This window comes from Lolium perenne, chromosome 3, assembly GCF_019359855.2.
Source record: "Lolium perenne isolate Kyuss_39 chromosome 3, Kyuss_2.0, whole genome shotgun sequence".
In the NCBI taxonomy this organism is placed as follows: domain Eukaryota; kingdom Viridiplantae; phylum Streptophyta; class Magnoliopsida; order Poales; family Poaceae; genus Lolium; species Lolium perenne.
The window spans coordinates 105,755,943-105,783,358 of NC_067246.2; the positions used below are offsets into that span (position 1 = coordinate 105,755,943).

The 27,416-nt window shown below is 43.0% G+C and overlaps 2 protein-coding genes and 1 pseudogene across 2 annotated transcripts; 1 reads left to right on the top strand and 2 right to left on the bottom strand.

The window, feature by feature from the left end:
• Positions 1 to 9,654: 9,654 nt before the first annotated feature.
• Positions 9,655 to 12,296, bottom strand: LOC127342077 (E3 ubiquitin-protein ligase SINAT3-like; annotated as a pseudogene).
• Positions 12,297 to 17,367: 5,071 nt separating this feature from the next.
• Positions 17,368 to 20,096, top strand: LOC127342070 (uncharacterized). The gene is made up of 3 exons (XM_051368004.2): positions 17,368 to 17,735; positions 17,835 to 17,906; positions 18,087 to 20,096. The coding sequence occupies exons 1-3, from the start codon at positions 17,558 to 17,560 to the stop codon at positions 19,922 to 19,924; spliced, it is 2,088 nt and encodes a 695-aa protein (XP_051223964.1). The 5' UTR covers positions 17,368 to 17,557; the 3' UTR covers positions 19,925 to 20,096.
• Positions 20,097 to 22,775: 2,679 nt separating this feature from the next.
• LOC127342073 (E3 ubiquitin-protein ligase SINAT5) lies at positions 22,776 to 25,468 on the bottom strand. The gene is made up of 3 exons (XM_051368007.2): positions 24,963 to 25,468; positions 23,495 to 23,881; positions 22,776 to 23,342 (listed from the first exon to the last, which is right to left on the bottom strand). The coding sequence occupies exons 1-3, from the start codon at positions 25,215 to 25,217 to the stop codon at positions 22,983 to 22,985; spliced, it is 1,002 nt and encodes a 333-aa protein (XP_051223967.1). The 5' UTR covers positions 25,218 to 25,468; the 3' UTR covers positions 22,776 to 22,982.
• Positions 25,469 to 27,416: the final 1,948 nt, after the last annotated feature.

Here is a 27,416-nt window from a genome sequence, read left to right on the forward strand (position 1 = left end):
GTGCAGTGCTTATTTATATCTCTTTATGATTGCAATGTGTTTTGTATCACAATTTATCTGTGTGCTACTCTAGTGATGTTATTAAAGTAGTTTATTCCTCCTGCACGGTGTAATGGTGACAGTGTGTGCATCATGTAGTACTTGGCGTAGGCTATGATTGTGATCTCTTGTAGATTATGAAGTTAACTATTGCTATGATAGTATTGATGTGATCTATTCCTCCTTTCGTAGTGTGAAGGTGACAGTGTGCATGCTATGTTAGTACTTGGTTTGGTTATGTTGATCTGTTATGCACTCTAAGGTTATTTAAATATGAACATTGAATATTGTGGAGCTTGTTAACTCCGGCATTGAGGGTTCGTGTAATCCTACACAGTTAGTGGTGTTCATCATCCAACAAGAGGGTGTAGAGTCTAGCATCTATTTATTTATTCTGTTATGTGATCAATGTTGAGAGTGTCCACTAGTGAAAGTATGATCCCTAGGCCTTGTTTCCAATACTGCAAACACCGCTTGTTTACTGTTCTGCTGCATGTTTACTTCCTGCAATATTACTACCATCAACTGCACTTGACAAGCACTTTTCTGGCGCCGTTACTACTGCTCATATTCATTCATACCACTTGTATTTCACTATATCTTCGCCGAACTAGTGCACCTATTAGGTGTGTTGGGGACACAAGAGACTTCTTGCTTTGTGGTTGAAGGGTTGCTTGAGAGGGATATCTTTGACCTCTTCCTCCCTGAGTTCGATAAACCTTGGGTGATCCACTTAAGGGAAACTTGCTGCTGTTCTACAAACCTCTGCTCTTGGAGGCCCAACACTGTCTACAAGAATAGAAGCACCCGTAGACATCAAGCACTTTTCTGGCGCCGTTGCCGGGGAGGAAAGGTAAAAGGCACTCATACTTCGGTCCCAGGTAAAGTATTTTTCTGGCGCCATTGTGTGTGTGCTCGAAGCTATTTCCTTTAGATCCTGCAATTGCATCTTTTTTTTTTCTTGTTTACACTAGTTAGGCATAATGGACAACAATGAGCTTCTTATTCTATTTCCTGATTTAAGACATGGATGGTTTGATGCGAAAATTAAAAAACCTATGGAACATATTAGTATGAACGCTTTGAACACCATTGTTGCTAATGATATGGAAAATTCTAAGCTTGGGGAAGCTGGTTTTGATGAGCATGGCATTTTTAGTCCCCCAAGCATTGAGGAGAAAATTTTCTTTGATGATACTTTGCCTCCTATTTATGATGATTATAATGATAGTGGTCTTTTGGTGCCACCTACTATGGAGAGTAAATTTTATTGTGATTATACTATGCCTCCTACACTTGATGAGAATAATAATGATAGCTACTTTGTTGAATTTGCTCCCACTACAACTAATAAAATTGATTATGCTTTTGTGGAGAGCAATGATACTTTTATGCATGTGGATAAGAATGCTTTATGTGATAGTTATATTGTTGAATTTGCTCATGATGCCACTGGAAATTACTATGAGGGAGGAAAATATGGTTGTAGAAATTTTCATGTTACTAAAACACCTCTCTATATGCTGAATTTTTTTAAGTTACACTTGTTTTATCTTTCTATGCTTGTTGCATCATGCTTCATGAATTTGTTTATTTACAAGATTCCTATGCATAGGAAGCATGTTAGGCTTAAATTTGTTTTGAATTTGCTTCTTGATGCTCTCTTTTGCTTGAACTCTTATTTCTTGCGAGTGCATCATTAAAACTGCTGAGCCCATCTTAATGGCTATAAAGAAAGCACTTCTTGGGAGATAACCCATGTGTTTATTTTGTTACAGTACTTTTATTTTGTATTTGTGTCTTGGAAGTTGTTACTACTGTAGCAACCTCTCCTTATCTTAGTTTTGTTGCATTGTTGTGCCAAGTAAAGTCTTTGATAGTAAGGTTCATACTAGATTTGGATTACTGCGCAGAAACAGATTTCTTGCTGTCACGAATCTGGGCCTAATTCTCTGTAGGTAACTCAGAAAATTATGCCAATTTACGTGAGTGATCCTCAGATATGTACGCAACTTTCATTAAATTTGAGCATTTTCATCTGAGTAAGTCTGGTGCCTCAATAAAATTCGTCTTTACGGACTGTTCTGTTTTGACAGATTCTGCCTTTTATTTCACATTGCCTCTTTCGCTGTGTTGGATGGATTTCTTTGTTTCATTACCTTCCAGTAGCTTTGAGCAATGTCCAGAAGTGTTAAGAATGATTGTGTCACCTCTGAACATGTGAATTTTTGATTATGCACTAACCCTCTAATGAGTTTGTTTCGAGTTTGGTGTGGAGGAAGTTTTCAAGGGTCAAGAGAGGAGGATGATATACTATGATCAAGAAGAGTGAAAAGTCTAAGCTTGGGGATGCCCCGGTGGTTCACCCCTGCATATTTTAAGAAGACTCAAGCGTCTAAGCTTGGGGATGCCCAAGGCATCCCCTTCTTCATCGACAACATTATCAGGTTCCTCCCCTGAAACTATATTTTTATTCCATCACATCTTATGTGCTTTGCTTGAAGCGTCGGTTTGTTTTTGTTTCTGTTTTTGTTTGAATAAATGCTTGTGTGGGAGAGAGACACGCTCCGCTGGTTCGTATGAACACACGTGTTCTTAGCTTTTAATGTTCATGGCGAAGGTTGAAACTGCTTCGTTCATTGTTATATGGTTGGAAACGGAAAATGCTACATGTAGTAATTGGTAAAATGTCTTGGATAATGTGATACTTGACAATTGTTGTGCTCATGTTTAAGCTCTTGCATCATATACTTTGCACCTATTAATGAATAAATACATAGAGCTTGCTAAAATTTGGTTTGCATAATTGGTCTCTCTAAGGTCTAGATAATTTCTAGTAAAGAGTTTGAACAACAAGGAAGACGGTGTAGAGTCTTATAATGTTTACAATATGTCTTTTATGTGAGTTTTGCTGCACCGGTTCATCCTTGTGTTTGTTTCAAATAACCTTGCTAGCCTAAGCCTTGTATCGAGAGGGAATACTTCTCATGCATCCAAAATCCTTGAGCCAACCACTATGCCATTTGTGTCCACCATACCTACCTACTACATGGTATTTCTCCGCCATTCCAAAGTAAATTGCTTGAGTGCTACCTTTAAATAATTCAAAATTTATCACCTCTGATTTGTGTCAATGTTTTATAGCTCATGAGGAAGTATGTGGTGTTTATCTTTTATTCTTGTTGGGCAACTTTCACCAATGGACTAGTGGCTTCATCCGCTTATCCAATAATTTTGCAAAAAGAGCTGGCGCGGGGTTCCCAGCCCCCAATTAATCAACCTTCATTAATAATTCTCTTCACATGTTTTGCTGTGATTCATCAGTAAGCAACTTAATTTTGCAAATAGACACTCCTTCATGGTATGTGAATGTTGGAAGGCACCCGAGGATTCGGTTAGCCATGGCTTGTGTAAGCAAAAGGTTGGGAGGAGTGTTATCCATAAATAAAACTAAAATACATGTGTAAACAAAAGAGAAGAGGGATGATCTACCTTGCTGGTAGAGATAACGTCCTTCATGGGATCCGCTCTTTGAAGGTTTGTCTGGCAAGGGGGTTAGAGTGCCCACTACCATTCGTTGACAACAACAAACACCTCTCAAAATTTTACTTTTATGCTCTCTTTATGTTTTCAAAACCAAAGCTCTAGCACAAATATAGCAATCAATGCTTCCCTCTGCGAAGGGGCCTTTCTTTTACTTTTATGTTGAGTCAGTTCACCTATCTCTTTCCACCTCAAGAAGCAAACACTTGTGTGAACTGTGCATTGATTCCTACATACTTGCATATTGCACTTGTTATATTACTTTATATTGACAATATCCATGAGATATACATGTTATAAGTTGAAAGCAACCGCTGAAACTCAATCTTCCTTTGTGTTGCTTCAATACCTTTACTTTGATTTATTGCTTTATGAGTTAACTCTTATGCAAGACTTATTGATGCTTGTCTTGAAAGTACTATTCATGAAAAGTCTTTGCTTTGTGATTCATTTGTTTACTCATGTCATTACCATTGTTTTGATCGCTGCATTCATTACATATGCTTACAATAGTATGATCAAGGTTATGATGGCATGTCACTCCAGAAATTATCTTTGTTATCGTTTACACTTCGGGACGACGAGAAACTAAGCTTGGGGATGCTGATACGTCTCCGACGTATCGATAATTTCTTATGTTCCATGCCACATTATTGATGATATCTACATGTTTTATGCATACTTTATGTCATATTTATGCGTTTTCCGGAACTAACCTATTGACGAGATGCCGAAGGGCCAGTTGTTGTTTTCTGCCATTTTTGGTTTCAGAAATCCTAGTAAGGAAATATTCTCGAAATCGGACGAAATCAACGCCCAGCATCTTAGGATCACGCGAAGCTTCCAGAACACCCGAGAGAGGCCAGAGGGGGGCCACTGGGCCACCAGACGCCAGGGTGGCGTGGCCCAGGCCTTGGCCGCGCCCCCCTAGTGTGTCACCGCCTTGTTGACCTTCCGACTCCGCCTCTTCGCCTATATAAAGGTCCCTGACCTAAAACACGATACGAAAAAAGCCACGGTACGAGAAACCTTCCAGAGCCGCCGCCATCGCGAAGCCAAGATCTGGGGGATAGGAGTCTCTGTTCCGGCACGCCGCCGGGACGGGGAAGTGCCCCCGGAAGGCTTCTCCATCGACACCACCACCATCTTCATCAACGCTGCTGTCTCCCATGAGGAGGGAGTAGTTCTCCATCGAGGCTCGGGGCTGTACCGGTAGCTATGTGGTTCATCTCTCTCCTATGTACTTCAATACAATAATCTCATGAGCTGCCTTACATGATTGAGATTCATATGATGATGCTTGTAATCTAGATTTCATTATGCTAGTCAAGTGAATTTTACTTATGTGATCTCCGGAGACTCCTTGTCCCACGTGTGTAAAGGTGACAGTGTGTGCACCGTGTGGGTCTCTTAGGCTATATTTCACAGAATACTTATTCACTGAGTTATGATTTGAGTTGGATGTCTCTATGAAATTGTGGTGTGTTAGTACCTCCTGTGAATGCTCAAAGTGACAGCGTGGGGTGTTCATTAGTACTTGGGAATACATCTTTAAGGTTTGCCTACATGATGAATTAGAGTTCGTTATATTGCCAAAGAGTAATTCAGAGTAGCATAGTGAAGTGCTTATTTATATCTCTTTATGATTGCAATGTGTTTTGTATCATAATTTATCTGTGTGCTACTCTAGTGATGTTATTAAAGTAGTTTATTCCTCCTGCATGGTGTAATGGTGACAGTGTGTGCATCGTGTAGTACTTGGCGTAGGCTATGATTGTGATCTCTTGTAGATTATGAAGTTAACTATTGCTATGATAGTATTGATGTGATCTATTCCTCCTTTCGTAGTGTGAAGGTGACAGTGTGCATGCTATGTTAGTACTTGGTTTGGTTATGTTGATCTGTTATGCACTCTAAGGTTATTTAAATATGAACATTGAATATTGTGGAGCTTGTTAACTCCGGCATTGAGGGTTCGTGTAATCCTACACAGTTAGTGGTGTTCATCATCCAACAAGAGGGTGTAGAGTCTAGCATCTATTTATTTATTCTGTTATGTGATCAATGTTGAGAGTGTCCACTAGTGAAAGTATGATCCCTAGGCCTTGTTTCCAATACTGCAAACACCGCTTGTTTACTGTTCTGCTGCATGTTTACTTCCTGCAATATTACTACCATCAACTGCACGCCAGCAAGCACTTTTCTGGCGCCGTTACTACTGCTCATATTCATTCATACCACTTGTATTTCACTATCTCTTTGCCGAACTAGTGCACCTATTAGGTGTGTTGGGGACACAAGAGACTTCTTGCTTTGTGGTTGCAGGGTTGCTTGAGAGGGATATCTTTGACCTCTTCCTCCCTGAGTTCGATAAACCTTGGGTGATCCACTTAAGGGAAACTTGCTGCTGTTCTACAAACCTCTGCTCTTGGAGGCCCAACAGTGCCTACAAGAATAGAAGCACCCGTAGACATCATAGATCTTTGCAATTTAAACCGAGTACTAACATAGCATACACACTGTCACCTTTACACTATGAAGGGGGAATGAATCACATCAATACTATCATAGTAATAATTAACTCCATAACCTACAAGAGATTATGATCATGACCTACGCCAAGTACTGCACGATGCACACACTGTCACCATTACACCGTGAAGGAGGAATAGAGTACTTTAATAACATCACAAGAGTAGCACATAGATGATATTCAACTAGATCACAAAGCTCATGATCACATAAAGATCACATGGGAGAGAGAGATGAACCACATAGCTACCGGTACAGCCCTTAGCCTCGAGGGAGAACTACTCCCTCCTCATGGGAGAACGACGGCGTTGATGAAGATGGCGGTGGTGTCGATGGAGAAGCCTTCCGGGGGCACTTCCCCATCCCGGCGGCGTGCCGGAACAGAGACTCCTGTCCCCCAGATCTTGGCTTCGCGATGGCGGCGGCTCTGGAAGGTTTCTCGTACCGTGGCTTTTTTTATGATTTAGGTCAGGGACCTTTAAATAGGCGAAGAGGCGGAGTCGGAAGGCTGACGAGGCGGTGACACAGTAGGGGGGCGCGGCCCAGGCCCTGGCCGCACCGCCCTATCATCTGGTGGCCCTGTGGCCCCCCTCTGCTGGCTCTCGGGTGTTCTGGAAGCTTCGTAGAAAAATAGGATGCTGGGCATTGATTTCGTCCGATTTCGAGAATATTTCCTTACTAGGATTTCTGAAACCAAAAACAGCAGAAAACAGCAACTGGCCCTTCGGCATCTCGTCAATAGGTTAGTTCCGGAAAACGCATCAAAACGATATAAAGTGTGAACAAAACATGTAGGTAATGTCATAAAACTAGCATGGAACATAAGAAATTATAGATACGTTGGAGACGTATCAGGCTCCCAACTATATTCCAACTTCCTAGGGATAGAAGCTTCAAGTTTTAATTCCTCTTCCCTAGCTTTAATGAGAGCATTTGTAATATGTTTTGTAAATGCCAAGTTTATAGCACTAGCATTAGGACTTCTAGCAAGTTTTTGCAAGAACTTAATAACTTCAGAAATATGACAATTATCAAAATCAAAACCATTATGATCTAAAGCAATGGGACCATTGTCCCCAACACTTTGAAAAATTTCAGCACTTTTATCACAAACAGTTTCAGCAGTTTCAGGCAATTTTGCATGCTTTGTAGTAGAAGTAGAAACATTGCCAACACCAATTATTTTACCATTGATAGTAGGAGATTTAGCAACATGTGAAGAATCAACATTACTAGTGGTGGTAATAGTCCAAACTCTAGCTATATTATTCTCTTTAGCAAGTTTTTCTTCTCTTTCCCACCTAGCATGCAATTCAGCCATCATTCTAATATTGTCATTAATTCGAACTTGGATAGCATTTGCTGTAGCAAATGACTTAGTATCTTTAACTTCATTAGGCATAACTTTCAGTTTCAAAAGATCAACATCAAGAGCAAGACTATCAACCTTAGAAGCAAGAACATCAATTTTATCAAACTTTTTCTCAACAGATTTGTTAAAAGCAGTTTGTGTACTAATAAATTCTTTAAGCATGACTTCAAGATCAGAGGGTACACTCCTACTATTGTTGTAAGAATTACCATAAGAATTACCATAACCATTACCACTATTAGAAGGATATGGCCTATAGTTGTCGTTACCAAAATTATTCCTATAAGCATTGTTGTTGAAATTATTATTTTTAATGAAGTTCACATCAACATGCTCTTCTTGAGCAACCAATGAAGCTAAAGGAACATTATTAGGATCAACATGAGATTTACCATTAACAAGCATAGACATAATAACATCAATCTTATCACTCAAGGAAGAGGTTTCTTCAACAGAATTTACCTTCTTACCTTGAGGAGTTTTTCAGTGTGCCATTCAGAGTAGTTTATCATCATATCATCAAGAAGCTTTGTTGCAGCACCCAAAGTGATGGACATAAAAGTACCTCCAGCAGCTGAATCCAATAGGTTCCTTGAAGAAAAATTTAATCCTGCATAAAAGGTTTGGATGATCATCCAAGTAGTTAGTCCATGGGTAGGGCAATTCTTTACCAAAGATGTCATTCTCTCCCATGATTGGGCAACATGTTCATTATCCAATTGCTTAAAATTCATAATGCTACTTCTCAAAGATATAATTTTAGCAGGAGGATAATATTTTCCAATGAAAGCATCTTTACATTTAGTCCATGAACTAATACTATTTTTAGGCAAAGATAGCAACCAATCTTTAGCTCTTCCTCTCAAGGAGAAAGGAAACAATTTCAGTTTTATAATATCCCCATCTATATCCTTATACTTTTGCATTTCACAAAGTTCAACAAAATTATTAAGATGGGCAGCAGCATCATCAGTACTAACACCAGAAAATTGCTCTCTCATAACAAGATTTAGTAAAGCAGGTTTAATTTCATAAAATTCTGCTGTAGTAGCAGGTGGAGCAATAGGAGTGCATATGAAATTATTATTATTTGTGCTAGTGAAGTCACACAACTTAGTGTTCTCAGGAGTACTCATTTTAGCAATAATAAAGCAAAACCGAATTAAATAAAGTAAAGCAAGTAACTAATTTTTTTCTGTTTTTGATATAAAGAAAGCAAACAAGACAGAAAATAAAATAAAGCAAGACAATAAACAAAGTAAAGAGATTGGATGTGAGAGACTCCCCTTGCAGCGTGTCTTGATCTCCCCGGCAACGGCGCCAGAAAAGTAGCTGCTTGTGACGGTAAAGCACACGTCCGTTGGGAACCCCAAGAGGAAGGTTTGATGAGTACAGCAGCGAGTTTTCCCTCGGTAAGAAACCAAGGTTATCGAACCGGTAGGAGATGAAGACCACGTGAAGGTTGTTGGTGAAGGAGTGTAGTGCGGCGCAACACCGTGGATTAGGTGCCAACGTGGAACCTGCACAACACAATCAAACTACTTTGCCCCAACTTAACAGTGAGGTTGTCAATCTCACCGGCTTGCTGAAAACAAAGGATTAAACGTATGGTGTGGAAGATGATGTTTGCTTGCAGAAAACAAAAGAGAACAATGATCGCAGTATGTTATATTTCAGATGTAAAAGAATGGACCGGGGTCCACAGTTCACTAGTGGTGTCTCTCCAATAAGATAAATAACATGTTGGGTAAATAAATTACAGTTGGGCAATTGACAAATAGAGAGGGCATAATAATGCACATACATACCATGATGACTACTATGAGATTTACTTAGGGCATTACGACAAAGAACATAGATCGCCATCCAGCATGCATCTATGCCTAAAAAGTCCACCTTCAGGTTAGCATCCGCACCCTTACAGTATTAAGTTGCAAACAACGGACAATTGCATTAAGTACTGTGCGTAATGTAAACAATACAAATATCCTTAGACAAAGCATTGATGTTTTATCCCTAGTGGCAACAGCACATCCACAACCTTAGGGGTTGCTGTCACTCCCCCAGATTCAATGGAGACATGAACCCACTATCTAGCATAAATATTCCCTCTTGGAGTTACAAGTATCAACTTGGCCAAAGCCTCTACTAGCAACGGAGAGCATGCAAGATCATAAATAACACATATATGATAGATCAATAATCAACTTGACATAGTATTCCATATTCATCGGATCCCAACAAACACAACATGTAGCATTACAAATAGATGATCTTGATCATGATAGGTAGCTCACAAGATCTAAACATGTTAGCACAAGAGGAGAAGACAACCATCTAGCTACTGCTATGGATCCGTAGTCCAAGGATGAACTACTCACGCATCAGTCCGGAGGCGGGCATGGTGATGTAGAGCCCTCCGGTGATGATTCCCCTCTCCGGCAGGGTGCCGGAGGAGATCTTCTGAACCCCCCGAGATAGGGTTGATGGCGGCGGCGTCTCTGGAACTGTTCTGGTATTTTGGATCTCCGTCCTAGGGTTTTCGGGGACGAAGGAATAAATAGGCGAAGGGGCAGCGTCGGGGGAGCCAGGGGGCTCCCTCCCCATATGTCGGTGCGGGGGGCCCACTGCCGCGTCGCCCTATGGTGTGGGCCCCTACTGGCCTTCCTCGACTCTTCTTCGGTCTTCTAGAACACTCCGTGGAAAATAGGGCCGTGGGCTTTTGTTTCGTCCAATTTCGAGAATATTTGTAAACTAGCTTTTCTGAAATAAAAAACAGCAGAAAACAGGAACTGGCACTGTGGCATCTTGTTAATAGGTTAGTCCCAGAAAATGTATAAAAACATTATAAAGTGTGAATAAAACATGTAGGTATTATCATAAAACTAGCATCTAACATAAGAAATTATAGATACGTTGGAGACGTATCAATCGCCTCAGACCATACGAAAACAGTAGGGTACGGCAACATGACGGCCGATATCCAGTCAAATGATATTAAATCCTTTTTTTGAATATTGTGAGAATTGGTACGCAGGCACCATCCGGTGTCTGTTGCTTCTTCCAGATCCGGCCGGTGATCATCAGCTTCAGCTCCTTCCGGTCGCCCCCTGAGAAGAACAATGCCATGTTTCTCGAGGCTGTCATAGCTGTCCCGCACCTTCCGGTGGCTGTCCCAGACGCTCCTGGGGGTGCCCTCCCATACCATCTTCTTGCCATTGGCACCGACCTCGAGGCTGTAACTGTAGTTCCTTGCCTCATTCTCATCCCCCATGAAACGAAGGAAGGCCATGTACACTGGTGCCATCCCAAGCTGGAAGGCCTCAAAGTGCAGGCAGAAGTACTGCCCGAAATAGTGAAACACCTACTCAAAATATACCAAACAGCTTAAATCTAAATCAACAGGGGATGTCAGGCACATCCTCCAAATCCAACTGCAAACAAATAATAAGACAGGGTCACAACTTATAAGTTATAACAAAGCTAACCCAACTTCTGAAAGAGCAACAGAGCACTATTATAATGCTCCAAGCTTCAGAGGTAATCCTCTAAATAGCAACAGGAGGTCAAACAAACTCTACAAACAGGATGAAAGCATCTGAACCTTTGCATCCTTCAAACAGCATCCTCCATCTTACTTACATACATAAGTTAACTTCCTATGCCAAACAAGAGTAGTATTATTTGTGTCAACAAGAAAAGGGTAAATGCATCAATCAGATTGTTTAACTTGATAAGAACACCAAGCAAAGGAAATGTAAGGGCTAATAACACTAGCAAGACAACTAATACCAAGATTAGGATGAAATCAAACAGATACAAGTCTTAGTCAGGGTAACAACAAGTTTAACAGATTAGGATGAACAGCAAGCAAAGGAAATGGATCAGACTAACAGGTCACATGAGTCTGTATCAGCATGTATAACGAATGGGCAATTGCTTCCTAATCAAGACTAATATCAGAAAACTGGGTCTCCAATGTTGCAAGCCTCTGAACATCCTTAACACTACAAAAAATTGGTAGGGATCAGCACAAAGCATGTCGCTCAGATACTATGTCAGCTTTCAGATACTATGGTCGTGACAGGGCAACTTCAGCGTGAGATGAACGCACATCAATGCTGGTGACAGAGGGCATCCCAAATGAACCATGAGTTGCCTACTACACTACAGCTACGTCAACAAATTTCGGTCACGAGTCTCAGCGCACAGCCTAGCGTAGTAGCACCCAGTCGCTCGCCAATCCACCTGCATTGGTTCAGCGAGCAACCTGCCTAACAGCTTTCGCGTAGGCACCGATACGCGATGAGCGAAACCACAATTCCGGACGAGGAATGCCGCGGAAACTACAATCCGCGAGGGCCTGGCCTAGCAGCTGCTGCAACCAATCCGTCCCGTACCCTCACGGATCCGCTGAATCACGCAATGAACGCCCCGCGTCCCCCGCCAAAACCCTAGCAGCACCCTCCGATCGATCCCAAACCCTGAACGAACCCAAGCGACAGCGACGAAACAGATCCTTTCGCGACCCACCGGAGGCGGGCTAGATCCGCGTGCGGACGCGGCGGGCGCCGGTGGGCCGGCGGAGGCATTGGAGTGGGGGAGGGGATCGTGCTTACCATCTCGCGGCGGGCGAGCTCGCGCCTGGCTTCGTGTCGCGCAGGCGGGCTCTGGTTCGCGTTCAGTGAGAGGGGCGGAAGAGAAGAAAGAGAGGGACACCACACCACCGGGGAAGGAGCCCGTGACGGGCTAGGCGAGCCGGCGTAGCTGGTCCGACCCTGAGGTGGAGGCCAACACCGCCAGCACGGTTCGAAAATCCAAATGGACTCGAAACTATCGTGCTGGTTTGGTTTGCCCGTTCCTACTTCCTTCTGCTCTTTTTTTTTTTTTTTTTGAGAGCAACCACATATTTTATTAATCGAAAATCAAGTTACATGAAGCAACACATGTGAAAACTAAAAGATAAATCGGGATAAAATGATTATCCTGAATTTGCAGATAAAATCCTAAAAGATCGAGAAATACAAAACGATCCCTAGGGTTTCCTGCAACCACCGTAGCCAGCGGCCGCCGTCCAATTCCAACGCCGCCGACGAACGCAAGAAGAGACGCCGAGCCTCCACCATTGCAAGATCCAAAAGAGCACCATCGCCAACGAGGCTTTGTGAGTCGATGAACAGGTCTGCTGTAAGCAGCGAGGCACATGTCGTTGTGGCACGTCGACCGGGGGACGTCCCCGTGCTGTCTTGGACCAACATACGCCGCCTCCCATCGACGAAGTCGGAGAAGAACGGCATATCCACCACCTCCGGACCAACATATTCGCTCCAGAAGAACCACCTCGCCCCGGCCCCCAGCGCCGTGGACAACGACAAACGCCAGTGACACGTCGAGAAAAAGATCTCGCCAGATCTGAAGAACGGCGAGAAGACCAAGCTGCCGACCTGAAAGATCGACAAGCACACGTTGCCAACAACTCCGAGACGCCGCCGTGAAGGTCGCCGCCGGTGTGGGAGTGGAGTTGAGGCAGATTTATTTGTCCGGGCGCCGCTCCCACCACCCCAACGACGCACCACAGCAGACAAGCCCAAACTACAAAACGGAGGAGGAACGAGGTCCCCTCCCCTTCCTGCCGCCGGAGCGGCAAGCGGAGGGAGAGGGGCCCAGAGCTCACGCCGGTGGAGATGGGATCTGGCCGCCGCCTGGGAGAGAGGAGCAGGGACAAAACGTTTCGTGTGGGCTACTCCTTCTGCTCTTTTTAAATCTTCTGGTTTGGCCTTTGCATGTGCTAGTATATCTGATATCTCGGCTATTTGTTTCTCTCTCCTTTCCAGGAGGAGGTATTTGAACTCGACGAAGCAGACGCACCGTGTGTTTTATGTACATACACAAATGTCTGTTTCAACTCTTTGTCAACGAAATTTTACAAAATGATTTGCGGAATTCTCATAAGACATAAAAAAAATGATACCTCACTCATTTTAACCCGGTTTTAGTAGTAATATTTGTCCCTACAATCACAAATAGTTGTAACCTAAAATGCGCTTCAGATATTGATTTCGTGTTTTTTACTTCCCATGAGTGAATCTAAATTGAACTTGACGTATTCCAAAGGATTTTAGTAAATTCAATTTTACTTTCGCTCTGAGACTCGGATTTCCATAAAATCCATTGAACATAATACTACTATTGAGTTCACGTTCGAAATAAGTTCACAAAGGTACAATTTTTCGGGCGCATAATTCATAAAACATCCGTCTAGTTGATGATCAAAGCACAACTAAAAATGTGTGTGGGCCTTACAGAATGCAAAATGTTATATGAGTATACACATATAGCTCGATTGTAGCGGAGGTGGTGTTTCGGCACATAAGTGCATATGAACCTATTATTTAAAATGGATAAAAAAATAAAACTTAAAATGTCAGAAAAAATTGAGATAAAATTTTACTTGTGCATTCGGATATTCTATGTTGGCACACAAGTTTCCGGGTGAAACTAACGTTTTACGTGGCCTATGCAAAAAAGACAAAAAAAATGTTCCATGAATAGTCATATTAGAACATCAAAAATTGTCTTTTTTACATGGAACATAAAAAATGTTCTTTTTCCCCGAAAACATGTGTATAAACATAAAATGTCTAGATGTACATGTGTAATTTTATTTCAGATTTTTTTGATATTTTGTAATATGCTTTTACACAGCGGGTTTATATACACCTGTGAGCCAAAATGAATATCCTGATTGTAGCAGCATCATATGGCCCAGAGGAATTTAGTAGTTATTTGCAGTTCAGCCTTGAAGATGTCCAACACGTACAGCATCAGATCAAAAGGCAGCGCACAAAGGCTAGATGTTCCAAATAACCCATTTCCTGATGCTGCTCATTCTCAAGATCTAAACTAACCTATATAGAAAGTTCTTGTCTCTGGGACCTTTAAGCAAAGGAATTATTTGTTTGGGTGTGGGTGTGGGTGTGATTGTCTAAGTACATGAACTCTCAACTGTGCTCTCTTCCGATCGAAGTATATATCGTGCTCATGGAAGTAAACATAGTTGTCCTCTCACCTAATTACCTAAATATAGTTATGTAAAGGCGGGAGGAAATGGTCGATGTGAGAACTGACGTGCGGTGTGCCTTTGAATGAGCAGTAGGCGCGCTCAAATATGATTTCACAACAATGAGTTCTACCAACCAGTAGATGCGGAACATTACATAGTCCCTATGTATTTGAAACTCCTAATATTTGCAGCCCTCGTGTGTAAGAAACTCCGAATTCTAAGTGATGTTGATGCTTGTTTAATCAACACATCTTACATGATGGTCTATGTGAAAACAAGGTTTACACAATATAGGTAAAAGTTCTCTTTCTCCATCCATGGATAATGGAGAATGTATATTAATGTTGGTTTTCCTCCACCATAAAATGTAGTGACTAGATAGAGGCGAAGCAAAGTACATAAACACTAAATGTTTAACGTTGTGAGTCAGTTGGATTTATCAATTTTAAGTTGGCCATGCAGTGCCTTTCATCTACAAAAGTACTACACGTACACATGCTGTAATTCCCCATTTACAGCATCTCCCTATTGGAGAAATGTTTTTCTGCATGGATTATTTAATCCCAAGATAATTATCTAAATTTTTTTTTTTTTGCTTCGGTAAACCCTATCTAAAAGAGTAACAACATTCAAAAGGTGACTATTGCAACTGACCCTTTTAGTTAAGGAAAAGTCTATTAATCCGCCGTCAGTAGCTACGGTCGGCTCCTTCCTTCGCCGCGCAGCGTCTCTCTCTGCTTGTCTCGCCCGCGCATGTCTTTCACTGGCTGCAGGTCGCCGCCGCCATATACCCGTGATGGGCTAGGAGAGCCGGCATAGATGGTCCGACCCAGGCGGGGCTCCACCTGTGGTGGAGGCCAACACCGCCAGCACAGTTCCAACGTACGATCGAAAATCAAAATCGACTCGAAACTATCGAGCTGGTTTGCCCGTTCCTTTTGCTATTTTTTTAATCTTCTGGTTTGGCCTTTCCATGTGCAAGTATCTCGGGCTCTCGGCTATTCGTTTCTCTCTCCTTTCTAGGAGGAGGTATTTTGAACTTGACAAAACAGAAACACAATGGCTATTTGAACTCTTTGTCAACGTAGAATTGTCTTCGAGTAAATCCAAACTTTTAGAATCTAGTTCGCTCAACATGTCTTCCCGGATCTAAGGAAGAGATACTCTTTTTATCCCCAAGCTCTTGTAATACTCGATGTTTTTCTCATTTATGGTCTCTTTGATTCATAGGATTTCAAAAAAATTGGAATAGGAAAACGCATGATTGCAATGGTAGACACATACCAATCCCACGGAATTTTCTTATACACCGAGCATGAGAGAAACAAAGAATTTTTACCAAGAGGTTCAAGTGGATGTTAAATTTCTTGTCAAATGTAGTGCAAATGATTCATTGAAAAAATAATCATATGAAATTCAATCCTACAAATCAAACAACCACCATAGAAAAAAAATCTAAGGATTTGGATCCTCAAAACTTCCCACGATAATCCTTTGAATCAAAGAGGCCCTTAACTTTATTTTCCAATCCTGACAAAGTGTGTTGGACTTATGTAGTGCCAGATCCGTGTGTCACATGATGCTATGTCGCACGATATTAGAAAATGATTTGTGGAATTCTCATAAGACATAAAAAAATCGGATCTCACTCATTTTAACTCAGCTTTAGTGATATTTGTCCCTACAATCACAAATAGTTGTAATCCTAGGGGGACGGGGCTTGCCTGCGCCGCGGCAGTGCGCCCATCCGTGCGCCGCGGCCGTTTCTTGGACATCGCACGGTTCTGCTTCATTACTTTCTCAGGCGTTTATTTTCCGATTAAAAATAAATGGTAAATACCGTTCTAATACATCTTTCGTCATACACTTCTTCATCCTCCATAGAAGGCACTGACGGCCGGCGACGTTTTCCGCACAGGCGAGCAGGAGATTCTGCGATGCTTGACCTCACGCGGCTCTCGTCACTGGTGAACACGGATTCTCTAATACTTGGACGCCGTCGTCCCGTCGAGGCGTCAAGGAGAGGAGCGGCGCCAGCCGACCGCGGGCGATCTCCTATCTACATGTCGCTCGCAGTCGGAGGCATCGCTTCCATGAGCGAGAGGCGGAAAAGATGACCGCACGAGAACGAGCCTCAGACCAACATACCGGCCGATTCCCAAATCTAAGAGGAGCTAAGAGCGGAAGAGAACACGACTTATGTTGATATATTAGTGATGTTTTCGGGCGATGAATTACTTCGCGTTCACGGCGAATGTCGCCGAGATGTACCTGCCGACGGGGCGGCCCATCGACCGACCGGCGTCGCCCCATCAGCCTGGTCGGCGTCTCAATATCGTTACCTTGTCCCCGCGACAGAGCCGGCCGCACGCATGAGATATGATTATGGATTCAGGGCGAGTCAGCGGCGGCCTGGATGGCATCATGGACCTCATGTCACCGGAGGCTGGGTCTGATTCCTGTCGAACGACGACTAGGTGGGTACGCATGGGCGGGCGCTCGGCTCCTTGACGCCTCGACGGCGTTCTATCTATTTCTTTGGGGTGATGGCTCACAAGGTCCAGCATCAAAGGATCTCTGCTCGCCGGCGCGGAAGACGTTACTGGTCGCCACCATATCTGATGACCTTCTCCAACGTCGGCGTCGCCGGGATGTCGACGGGCGAGAGAGGAGACATGTTCTGCGGAGTATTAGGATGGTATTCGGTATTTGTTTTAACCAAAAAAGAAAAGGTGAGAAGAGAACGAAGGAGAACCGTGCGATGGATAGGAAAGACCGCGGCGCACGGATGGGTGCATGACCCCGGGCGCAGGCAAGCCCCGTCCATCCTAGGGCACCTTGGCTGCAAAACAGATCCGCCCCGGCGACGTGCGTTTCCTCCAGATCCGCCCCGGCGACGCCCGTTTCCTCCCGATCCGCCCCTGCTCTGGCCCCAGCTATCCACGCCACCCTCTCTTCCTCGCTCCGCGCGCGGGGTCAGCTGGGAAAACTGCTTCATCTGAAGGATTATGGAGCCACAAGCAGGAGCTGACGAGTCCATTGCGAAGAAGGACAGCAATTGGTGGAAGAAATTTACTGCGACGGACGCTGTTTTAAAGAAGTGGCGATTTGAAGAAATTATGAGAAAGGAGTATGAAGCTGAGAACAAGCGCTTCATGGATGAGTATATGGATGAGAATAAGAAAACACAAGCTGAAGTTAGTGATGAGATTACGGAACAACAAGCAGGACCTAGTGGTGACATGATGGAGCCACAAGTAGGACCTAGTCGCCAGATTATGGAGCCACAAGCAGGACCTAGTCGCCAGATTATGGAAGCAGGACCTAGTGATGAGATTATGGTGCCACAAGCACCACCTAGTCGTGACATTATGGAGCCACAAGCAGGACCTAGTCGCCAGATTATGCAGCCACAAGCACCACCTAGTCGCCAAGCAGTACTTAGTTATGAGATTATGGTGCCACAAGCACCACCTAGTCGTGACATTATGGAGCCACAAGCAGCTAGTCGCCAGATTATGCAGCCACAAGCAGCACCTAGTTGGGACATTATGGAGCCACAAGCTGAAGCTAGTGATGAGATTACGGAACCACGAGCTGAAGCAAGTGAAACATTTGGTGACACAGACAGCCATGCGAAAATTTCAGCTTCACACTTGAGACTTGGTGTTGTCTCAATTGCTTTGTACAATGAAAAAGTGATGGTATATGCATGCTCGGGAGCAGCTGTACGCCACTGGCATGACAATATACGAGATCACCATAGAATATTTGTGACCACAGCACGTTTGGCCCACAAATTTAATGAGAACAGAACCAGTGATGATAACTTGAGGATTGAATTGCGTACTCAAGATAATGCAACTCTCCATGGGTTTTTGGGATTATATGATGAAAATATTGCTATGGTCACCTCCTTTAGCCTCAAATGTGTCTACACTATGGATACCTGTAATCATGTGGATTTGCCCAAAGGCACACGCAATAGTAAGCTATTTGCAATTGGCTATGCAACCAATGGCACTTTGATGGGGGCAAAATGTTCTCATCCTGTTTTCAGTGCTACAGGCCTTGTGTCAGTCAATTGTAAGATAACAGAGATTGGACTTGGAGGGCCAGTTATATACTTTGGCCGTGGTGGATCTGGACACATTGCTGGGCTTATCACTGGATATTGTAAAGAAAAGACCACCTTCTTACCAACAAAGATGCTTCATGAATGGTTGCAGCGTCTTCTTCTGCTAACCAGTAAAACATCCCACTTCCATGGATATTCTTTGCCTGATGGTGTAAAGACAGTCATCCCTTCAGGATGTGTGGTAAGATCTAAGATTCTTCAATCCTTGGGCTATCCCCTGCCACCACCACTTGTGTTTGAGCTCAATGGTAGATTGGCTGGTAGGTTTGAAGAGTATTTCGGTCAATTTCATTATTGGGATGGTTATCCTTTTGATTTCCCTTACCGTTATGAGGGGGAGGAGCTTATCTGGAAGCAATTTGGAAAAGATGTCCTTGAGAAAATATCCCAAAGTGTTTTCTCAATTGCTTCATTCCATATCCACGGAAAAAGAAAGATTAGGTATTTTGCTTGCACAGGCCTTCTTATAAAAGGCCCAGACTGCACGTTCGTCCTTACTTCGGCCAGTTTGGTTAGGACTGGTGATGATGGCCAGATTTATGGGAACTTGAGCATTGAGGTATTTCTCCCACCAGATCACCGTGCGGAGGGGACATTGGAATTCTATCATCTAAATTACAATATTGCCATTGTCCGTCTACAATATGATCTTAGTACTCCTATTTCTCCAGTACATATCTTCAGTGGCAGGGAGTCTAGAAATACTCAGGTAGTAGCTATAGGGCGTGCCCCTAAAGGAGCTCACGGATTATTGATGGCCTCAATGGGTGAAGTGAAGGGTAAATACAATGCTGTTACTCAGCGCAAAAACAAGCATTTGGCTGCTCGACAGCAGAGTTTGGATCTTGATTGTGAAGACCTTCTTTTGTCCACTTGTCAAATCAAGAAGGCTGGGATTGGAGGCCCCCTTATTTGTTTGGATGGTTGTTTCGTTGGCATGAATTTTTATGATGAAAGTCAAACAACTCCTTTTCTACCACGGACGGAGATTCTAAAAGTTTTGTCCAAAGCGGCTAATCTGATAGGAAGAAGTTCGACCAGTGGTCTTGTTGACAGGGCCCACACTGAAGGCCCTTTTGACTTGGAATGCTTGGAGACTTCCAAGATGCCAAGCCGTATGACTCGGAATATGACTCGGAAGAGAAAGAGAAACCAGTGGCCTGTGTCCAAGCCATATTGGTGTCTTGTTGGTCAAGTTGGTGTTCTAGACCAGCTTCGTGGGAAAGTTCTCATGTAGACGTCAAGCTGCCGCTGGATTGGGAGAGTTCTAACCAGCGTCATGGGAAAGTTCTATATGTACTAGACCAGCTTCATGGGAAAGTTCTGTATGTGCTAGACCAGTTTCATGGGAAAGTTCTCATGTAGACACCAAGCTTCATGGGAAAGCTCTCAGATTGTGCATTGTTTCCCTTGCTAGCAAAGATTGATTGGCATATGCAATTTCTGTATGGTCTGTCAAAAAAAAAAAAATAGTTGTAATCTAAAATGCACTTGTGATATTGATTTCATGGTTCTTTTACTTCCCACGAGTGATACTATGGAACCCGATTAAACTTACTCTTTCACAAAGTTACATAGTTTACCAACCACTAAGTTACAAATATTTCAGGAAGTGGAAGTTTTCTTTAGATTGTTTATCTGAAACTTATCATTTTGGTCTAAGCTACATACTTTCAAATTTGGGTATGAAAAATGGCACGCATGTACATATGTGCATCATCTACATGCAAAAAAAATTATTTGGAATTTTTGGAGGTCCAGAAATATGGTTTTTTGGCCCACAAAGTAAAATGGGTAACGTTGAACCTACGTGCTGCTACGTATTTCTACATGAGTGAATCTAAAATTGAACTTGATGTATTTCAAAGGATTTTAATAAATTCAATTTTACTTTCACTCTGAAAGTCAGGTTTCCATAAAATATATAGAAAATAATAATACTAGTTTTTTGTGAATTGAAATATATTAATCAAGGCAAAGAAGTTTGATTCTGGTTACAAGCATCTCTAATAATGTTTGGTCCCTCCCGGACCCAAGTCTTGGAGCATCTAGACATGCTACCAAGTCTAGCTAAGGTATGACTAACATAGTTCATATCCCTAGTTGATGGTCAAATAATAACTCAAAATGAGTGTGGACCTTGCATAATGCAAAATTTTATACGAGCAGATCCATAGCTCGATTGTAGCGAAACCAGAAGGCCCAGAGGAATTTACATAGTGTAAAGTGCAGTTGTTCGCATTTCGGCCTTGGAGATGTCCAACACGTACAACATGACATGGAGATACAGCACACAAAGGCTAGATGTTCCAAATAAGCCAGTTCCTGATGTTGCTCATTCTCAAGATCTAGTCCAAACCAACCTATATAGAAGGTTCTTGTCTCTCGGACTTCAAGCAAAGGAATTATTTGTTTGGGTGTGGGTGTGACTATCTAAGTACATGAACTCTCAGTTGTGCTCTCTTTCAATCCAAGTATATATCGTGCTCATGGAAGTAAACATAGTTGTCCTCCCACAGTCCCACCTAAACATACTTATGTAAAGGTGGGAAGAAATGGTCGATGTGAGGACTGGCGTGTGTTGAGCCTTTGAATGAGCAGTAGGTGTGCTCAAATATGATTTCACAACAATGAGTTCTACCAACTAGAAGATGTGGAACATTACATATAGTCCCTATGTGTTTGAAAACCCTAATATTTGCAGCTCTCATGTGTAAGAAACTCTGGATTCTAAGTGATGTTGGTGCTTGTTTAATCCACACTTCTTCAATGATGGTTTTTGTGAAAACAAGGTTTACATAATATGGGTAAAGTTCTCCTTCTCCATCCATGGATAATGGAGAATCTATATTAATGTTGGTTTTCCTCCATCATAAAAGGTAAACATGAGGGTGAATAGATAGAAGCGAAGCAAAGTACATAAACACTAAATGTTTAAAGTTGTGAGCCGGTTGGATTTATCAATTTTAAGTTGGCCATGCAGTGCCTTTCATCTACAAAAGTACTACACTCTACATAAACATTAAGTACACATTTATTGTTGTAATTCCCTATTGGAGAAATGTTTTTCTGCATGGATTATTTAATCCCAAGTATATAAATATAATTTTGTGCTTCGATAAACCCTATCTAGAAGAGTTACAACATTTGATGAATTCAAAAGATGACTATTGCAACTGACCCTTTTAGTTAAAGCTTATACTCTCAAACACATTTTGGGTCATGAATCCATTTGATCCAAAGGCCTATATTCAACATGGTAACCTAGTACATGGTTGGTTTTATATATGGATATTTAGAATAAGAGGAGACAGCAGAATTGGAAAGTAAACTATTTCACAAGAAGAAAAGGAAAATGAAAATAAGGTAAAATAGCCAGGGATTCTGACATTCTGTAGCCCGGAATATATAGAATTTCGAATTGATTTTTTGCATGGTTGTAGGATACATCATTGTCTATATCTAGACTTTTTCAGAATTTTTTCTAAGTTGCAAATATGATTTTTGAATTTTTAAAAATAAAAGGCTCCCTGTAGCTCAGCCTCATTGTCCGCACTCCTCCAATCCCATCAAATATATAAATAACTCACACAAGAAAATACCGAAGATATGGGTATCCTTCAAAGTTTCTATAAAAAAATCTTTGTACAAAAGACACCCTATTCCTGCACGAGAATCTTAATAGGAAATTACAGCACAACTGCCATTTGAGACAAAGTCAATGGCAAATTCGCCATTTGATACACGTTGCCTATCTTGATAAAGACATTAACACGTAACTTAAGTCACTAATCTATCATACAATATTATCCTGGAGCAGAAGTCTATCCCTAATCGAGCTGTCAAATGTCATGTAGATCAGCATTTCAATTCTCCATGTGCAGTTCTAATCCAAAGTGCTGATATCACACTAGGCCCCCACAATCCCACTCCAGAGTATAGATATATTACCCTATTTCAGTGTCAGCTTATAGCTTCAGTCTGACTTGCTAGAATCTGTATTACCACATCTCAAGTCGCAAGACTGATGACAGAGTTTGGTAAGAATGCAGTTTACTGCTGAAACACAGCTGAAGGCACCAGAGAGCTTGTTGAGCCAACCTGTAATAAGGTGTGGGATGCCATATATACAGAGTTTACTTTACAAGATCATCCTACCCTCCTAATTTTGCTTAACAAAGACAAAACCGTGAAACGTCGCCTCAGACCATACGAAAACAGTAGGGTATGGCGACAGGACGGCCAATATCCAGTCAAATGATATTGAATCCATTTTTTTGAGTATTGCCCGTTGCTTAGCTACAGAGAATTGGTACACAGGCGCCATCCGGTGTCTGCTGCTCCTTCCAGATCCGGCCGGTGATCCTCAGCTTCAGCTCCTTCCGGTCGCCCCCTGAGAAAAACAATGCCATGTTTCTCTGGATCAGGAGGCCATCGTGGCTGTCCCGCACCTTCCGGTGGCTGTCCCGGACACTCCTGGGGGTGCCCTCCCATACCATCTTCCTGCCATTGGCACCAACCTCGAGGCTGTAACTGTAGTTCCTTGCCTCATTCTCATCCCCCATGAAACGAAGGAAGGCCATGTACACTGGTGCCATCCCAAGCTGGAAGGCCTCAAAGTGTAGGCAGAAGTACTGCCCAAAACAGTGAAAAACCTAACCAAAATATACCAAACAAATGTATCAAGATTTCAAATGTATACAAGGTTACATTATACCAAGAACTACTGTTTGCGGCAGATGATCTTATATCTAGGTATATCAAACCAAAGTGGGACAAGAGAAAACATTCTGCTATAAATACTTACCGTCAGCATCCAGGTGGCGTTTTCGACTTCTCTTGGGTTGGATTTGACGTATCTATGGTTGAATGTGCAGCCACTGTGCATATCAACTTTGTGGTCATCCCTCAGATGGTTAACAAGGTAAGGGATATCACCGGTCACAGAACACTCAGAACCAGCGTAGGGGCAATTATATGGTCTAAAGCTGCACATTGCTTCATGCTTTATCTTGCTGTAGTATGGGAAGATCTCTGGGCACCCCAAGGTGTAGTACTTACAGGGAAGCTCAAGCGATTCAGCTACTTTCTCCAGTGCCAAGCACCTGATATCACCGAGTTCTTGTCGGCAAGTAGGGCAACGATTATGTACCCTAGCTTTGCATGTGGAACACAAAGTGTGTCCATTTTGGCACTGTAAATGCAGTCAAAGAGATTAGAGCCATGTCAAAAACTAGCACTACACAACACATGGAGCTTCCGTTCCACACAATTAGGCCCCTCCAACATGCAGCTAGATCTGCTATTATCAATAACTTTCTACATGTTAATTTCATAACTCCATATATGATCCCGTACATCTGTTCCTGTTTAAAATATAGTTCATTTTTTTGCAAAACAAAAAGAGTTCATTTGATATTCAACTCTAACACTGACGACTGAATTATTTTGGAAAATTATGGAGCCTGCACATTAGGATTCCTGCTCCCTGGCGCGGCGGAATCGCCATCGTCGGATCTGGAACGTGTGGCAGGGATGGCAACTTCAGAAAGTTGCCAGCTTGTTATACTGACAAGTGGCAGCTCCGGGTTGGGTCGCGCCATATGGCAGTCGTGCGGGCTTAGGGTCCATTTTTTTGTACAACTGCGACTATGATTGGGTAAGTGCATATATTCAGAATTTCAGATTGATCTATTCTACACCACTATATAGGTTAAATCCCGGAATTTCTAAGATAAGTTGATTTGATTGGCCTGCACCCCACTTTGTATCCCCCAGTTAAGAGGGCTGGTCACAAATTCACAATCAGTTAAAGAGAATAAAATGCAATTCGAAACTGAATGTAACAAAGTTTACGGATACTCAACTCCCACAGTTCATTACTAGCATGTAGCACCAATTTCTGTTCAGGACCCTACTCCAATTTTCACAGGCTAGAATTCATCTGAGATAGCATGGTCGTCTATAAGACTGAATTCCTACCTTTTCTTGATCGTCTACATAGCAGGAAAGGAACAATAATGCAAGGAATGAACAAGTCACCCAAATTATCCCAGCGTAGGAGGATTGAGGAACGAGAGTCAACCCACAATCACTACGCCAATATCCCCACAAATTTGGCGCTAGTTGAAAGTAATTTCATGTTTATCCACGCCCGATTTCCCAAACCCGCATCCCCATTCGAACCCAAGAATCGCCGAAGCCTAATCACACACATAAGCCGTGGCAAAATTTGGGAAATCAAGAACTTGGTTGGGGGGGCAAGATCAAAGAACCTGGTGGATCGGCGGGTACATGGAGTTGGTGCAGACGGGGCACTCGAGCAGCTCGTGCACGCTGCTCCCCGGCGCGACCATGCCTCCCGCGCCGCCGCCACCGCCGCCGCCCTTGGCGTTGGGATTGGGGAACGGGGCGGGCCTGGAGGAGGCGGAGGCGGCGAGGTGCGGGTGGAGGGTGGCGAGGCCGACGTCGTCCGCCGCGTCCATGGCGGCGTCGGGCAGCGACAGGCACTCGACGCTGTCGACGTCCATGGCGCGCGCGCACGCACGGCCGCCTCCGCCCCGCCCGCCGACGGACAGCAAGCGCGTCGACGTTCGCGCGCGCGATCCCGGTCTCCGGTGTGTGGGAGCGCGGGGGGCTGCGCTTCCGGCGCTTTGTGGCGCGAGGCGGGGGGAGCCGGGGCTCGCGCCGCGGATTCCGGGGCGGTTCTTGTCTAAGAAAAGCGCGCGCGGGGGCCAATGGAGCTGCACGACCGCACGAGCAGTCTGGGATTAGGATCTAGGTGAGGGACGAGGGAAGGCTACGGCTAGTGCTTATTATTGCTGCTGGCTGCCTCACGGTGTGGCAGCAGCAAGCAATCATGCGCGAATTTGTATGGTAGTCACGTCTGTTCCAATTTTGTTCTCAATCTGTTGCCATGCCACCATGTTGTTGCCACTATCATCGCCTCGTTGAGGCAGGACCCAAGCCTGAAAAATGCACCGTCGTGGCGGAGGCAGCAATCTGGCAAGGTCTGGCCTCTGCCACACTTAAATTTTTTCCAACTTCACCCTATATATGTCTTGGCACTCAAAAAACATCAAATCAATGTTGCTATGTACATCATTGCTTTGGGTTGGCCATACCTAGAAAAAATTTGTTGTCTCTGCTACGGGGCTACGTCGATCGATGTCATTCCTCTAAATATATACTTTGTGTACTTGCATATTGTTAAGAACATTTTTTTTGCTATGAGAATCTGTAAAACATTATTGGTGGTACCTTGACACCAATGATTTACATACTATAACTCCGCGGTGAGCACATTTGCGTCTCTTTCACTTCTCCCCACCAATTTTGGTCTCATCTATAACCTTGATCTTTTCGACGCATCATCTCTCTCTTCTCTCCTCCAGCTTTGTCGGCCGAAGAGGAGGGAGAGACGGGCTCAGCCACCTCCCCTGCTCTACACAACATTCACGCTTAGTGATAGATTTTGATTGTATATCGTTCTATTGTGGCTGTCAAAATAGGACATTGGATCTAGATTTGCACTCAGTTTACATTCTTCTCCGTTTTCTACAAACAATGATGTGCGACGAGGCAGATGTACTAAATGTACTTGGAGTGGTTCACATGCCTTTTATCCCTTTGCCAGATTCATGACTGTAATGTCCCAGGTTTAGAGACGATCGAGGGGTAGATTTTAGAAAGGGTTGTGCATTGCATTGTAAATTACGGGGAAATTTCGCGCTTTTAAAACAAAAATGCATCGAAGGGGAACAGGTTTCTCTCTCGACATCCTACAGGGTTAGGGTTTCGAGAGTGCGAAGAACTTGTTCTTACTTAACTAGATTAAGGTTTTGAGAAGAGAGAAGAGAAGATGCATCACAATCTTAAGTTGCATGATTGAATTCTAAATTAAGTTGTATGATTGAATTCAAACCAAATTTGAATTTGAATTTCAAATTCAAACATCACATGGATATCACATAATTCAAACTTGAGATAATTCAATAAACAATTATAAGTAATCAAGAATATAAATAGTACAACAATTATATAAAGCTCATTAAGAAAAATGGGAGCTTTATTGATGATCACACATAATACATTGTCAATTACAATATCCAGAATAGTAATACGAATTATTACAACACATTACATAAATTGGCAAAATAGAAGAAAGAAAATAAAAGAAAAGTACAAGGTAATATACTATCCTATATACTACAAAGTAATCTCCATTTGAACTTGGAATTGATGATCTTCATGCCCATTTGGATCATCAGATTGATCCCTGCATAAATCAAAGCAAAAACAAGTTATGCCAAGTGGCATAGCCACTTGGCAGGTTAGAAAGAAATGGAAATGGTGGATAATACCAAGTCCTGCCGAGCTGATCCACTCTCCAAGACCAAGTGCACAGCATCAGGCTTATACACACACACTGCCTGCTCACCAGGCACTGTGCATGTACAACAGCACACACACACAACCAGGAGAGTCACCAAATTGGTGACAGGCCAAGCTGTCGACCAGAGGAGCCAACAAAGGTTCATATAAAACCTTTTCACAGTCAGAAACCCTAGCAGCTCATCGGCAGAATCTCCAAAGAGTAAGAACACCAAGAACAGCAAGAACGGGAAGAACAGCTAGAGCTATTCAACCTGTCCAAAATCCACCACAGGACCAAATCAAGCTTCACAAGTTCACAAGGAGGAGCAGGGCAAGCACCAGCTCATCACCAA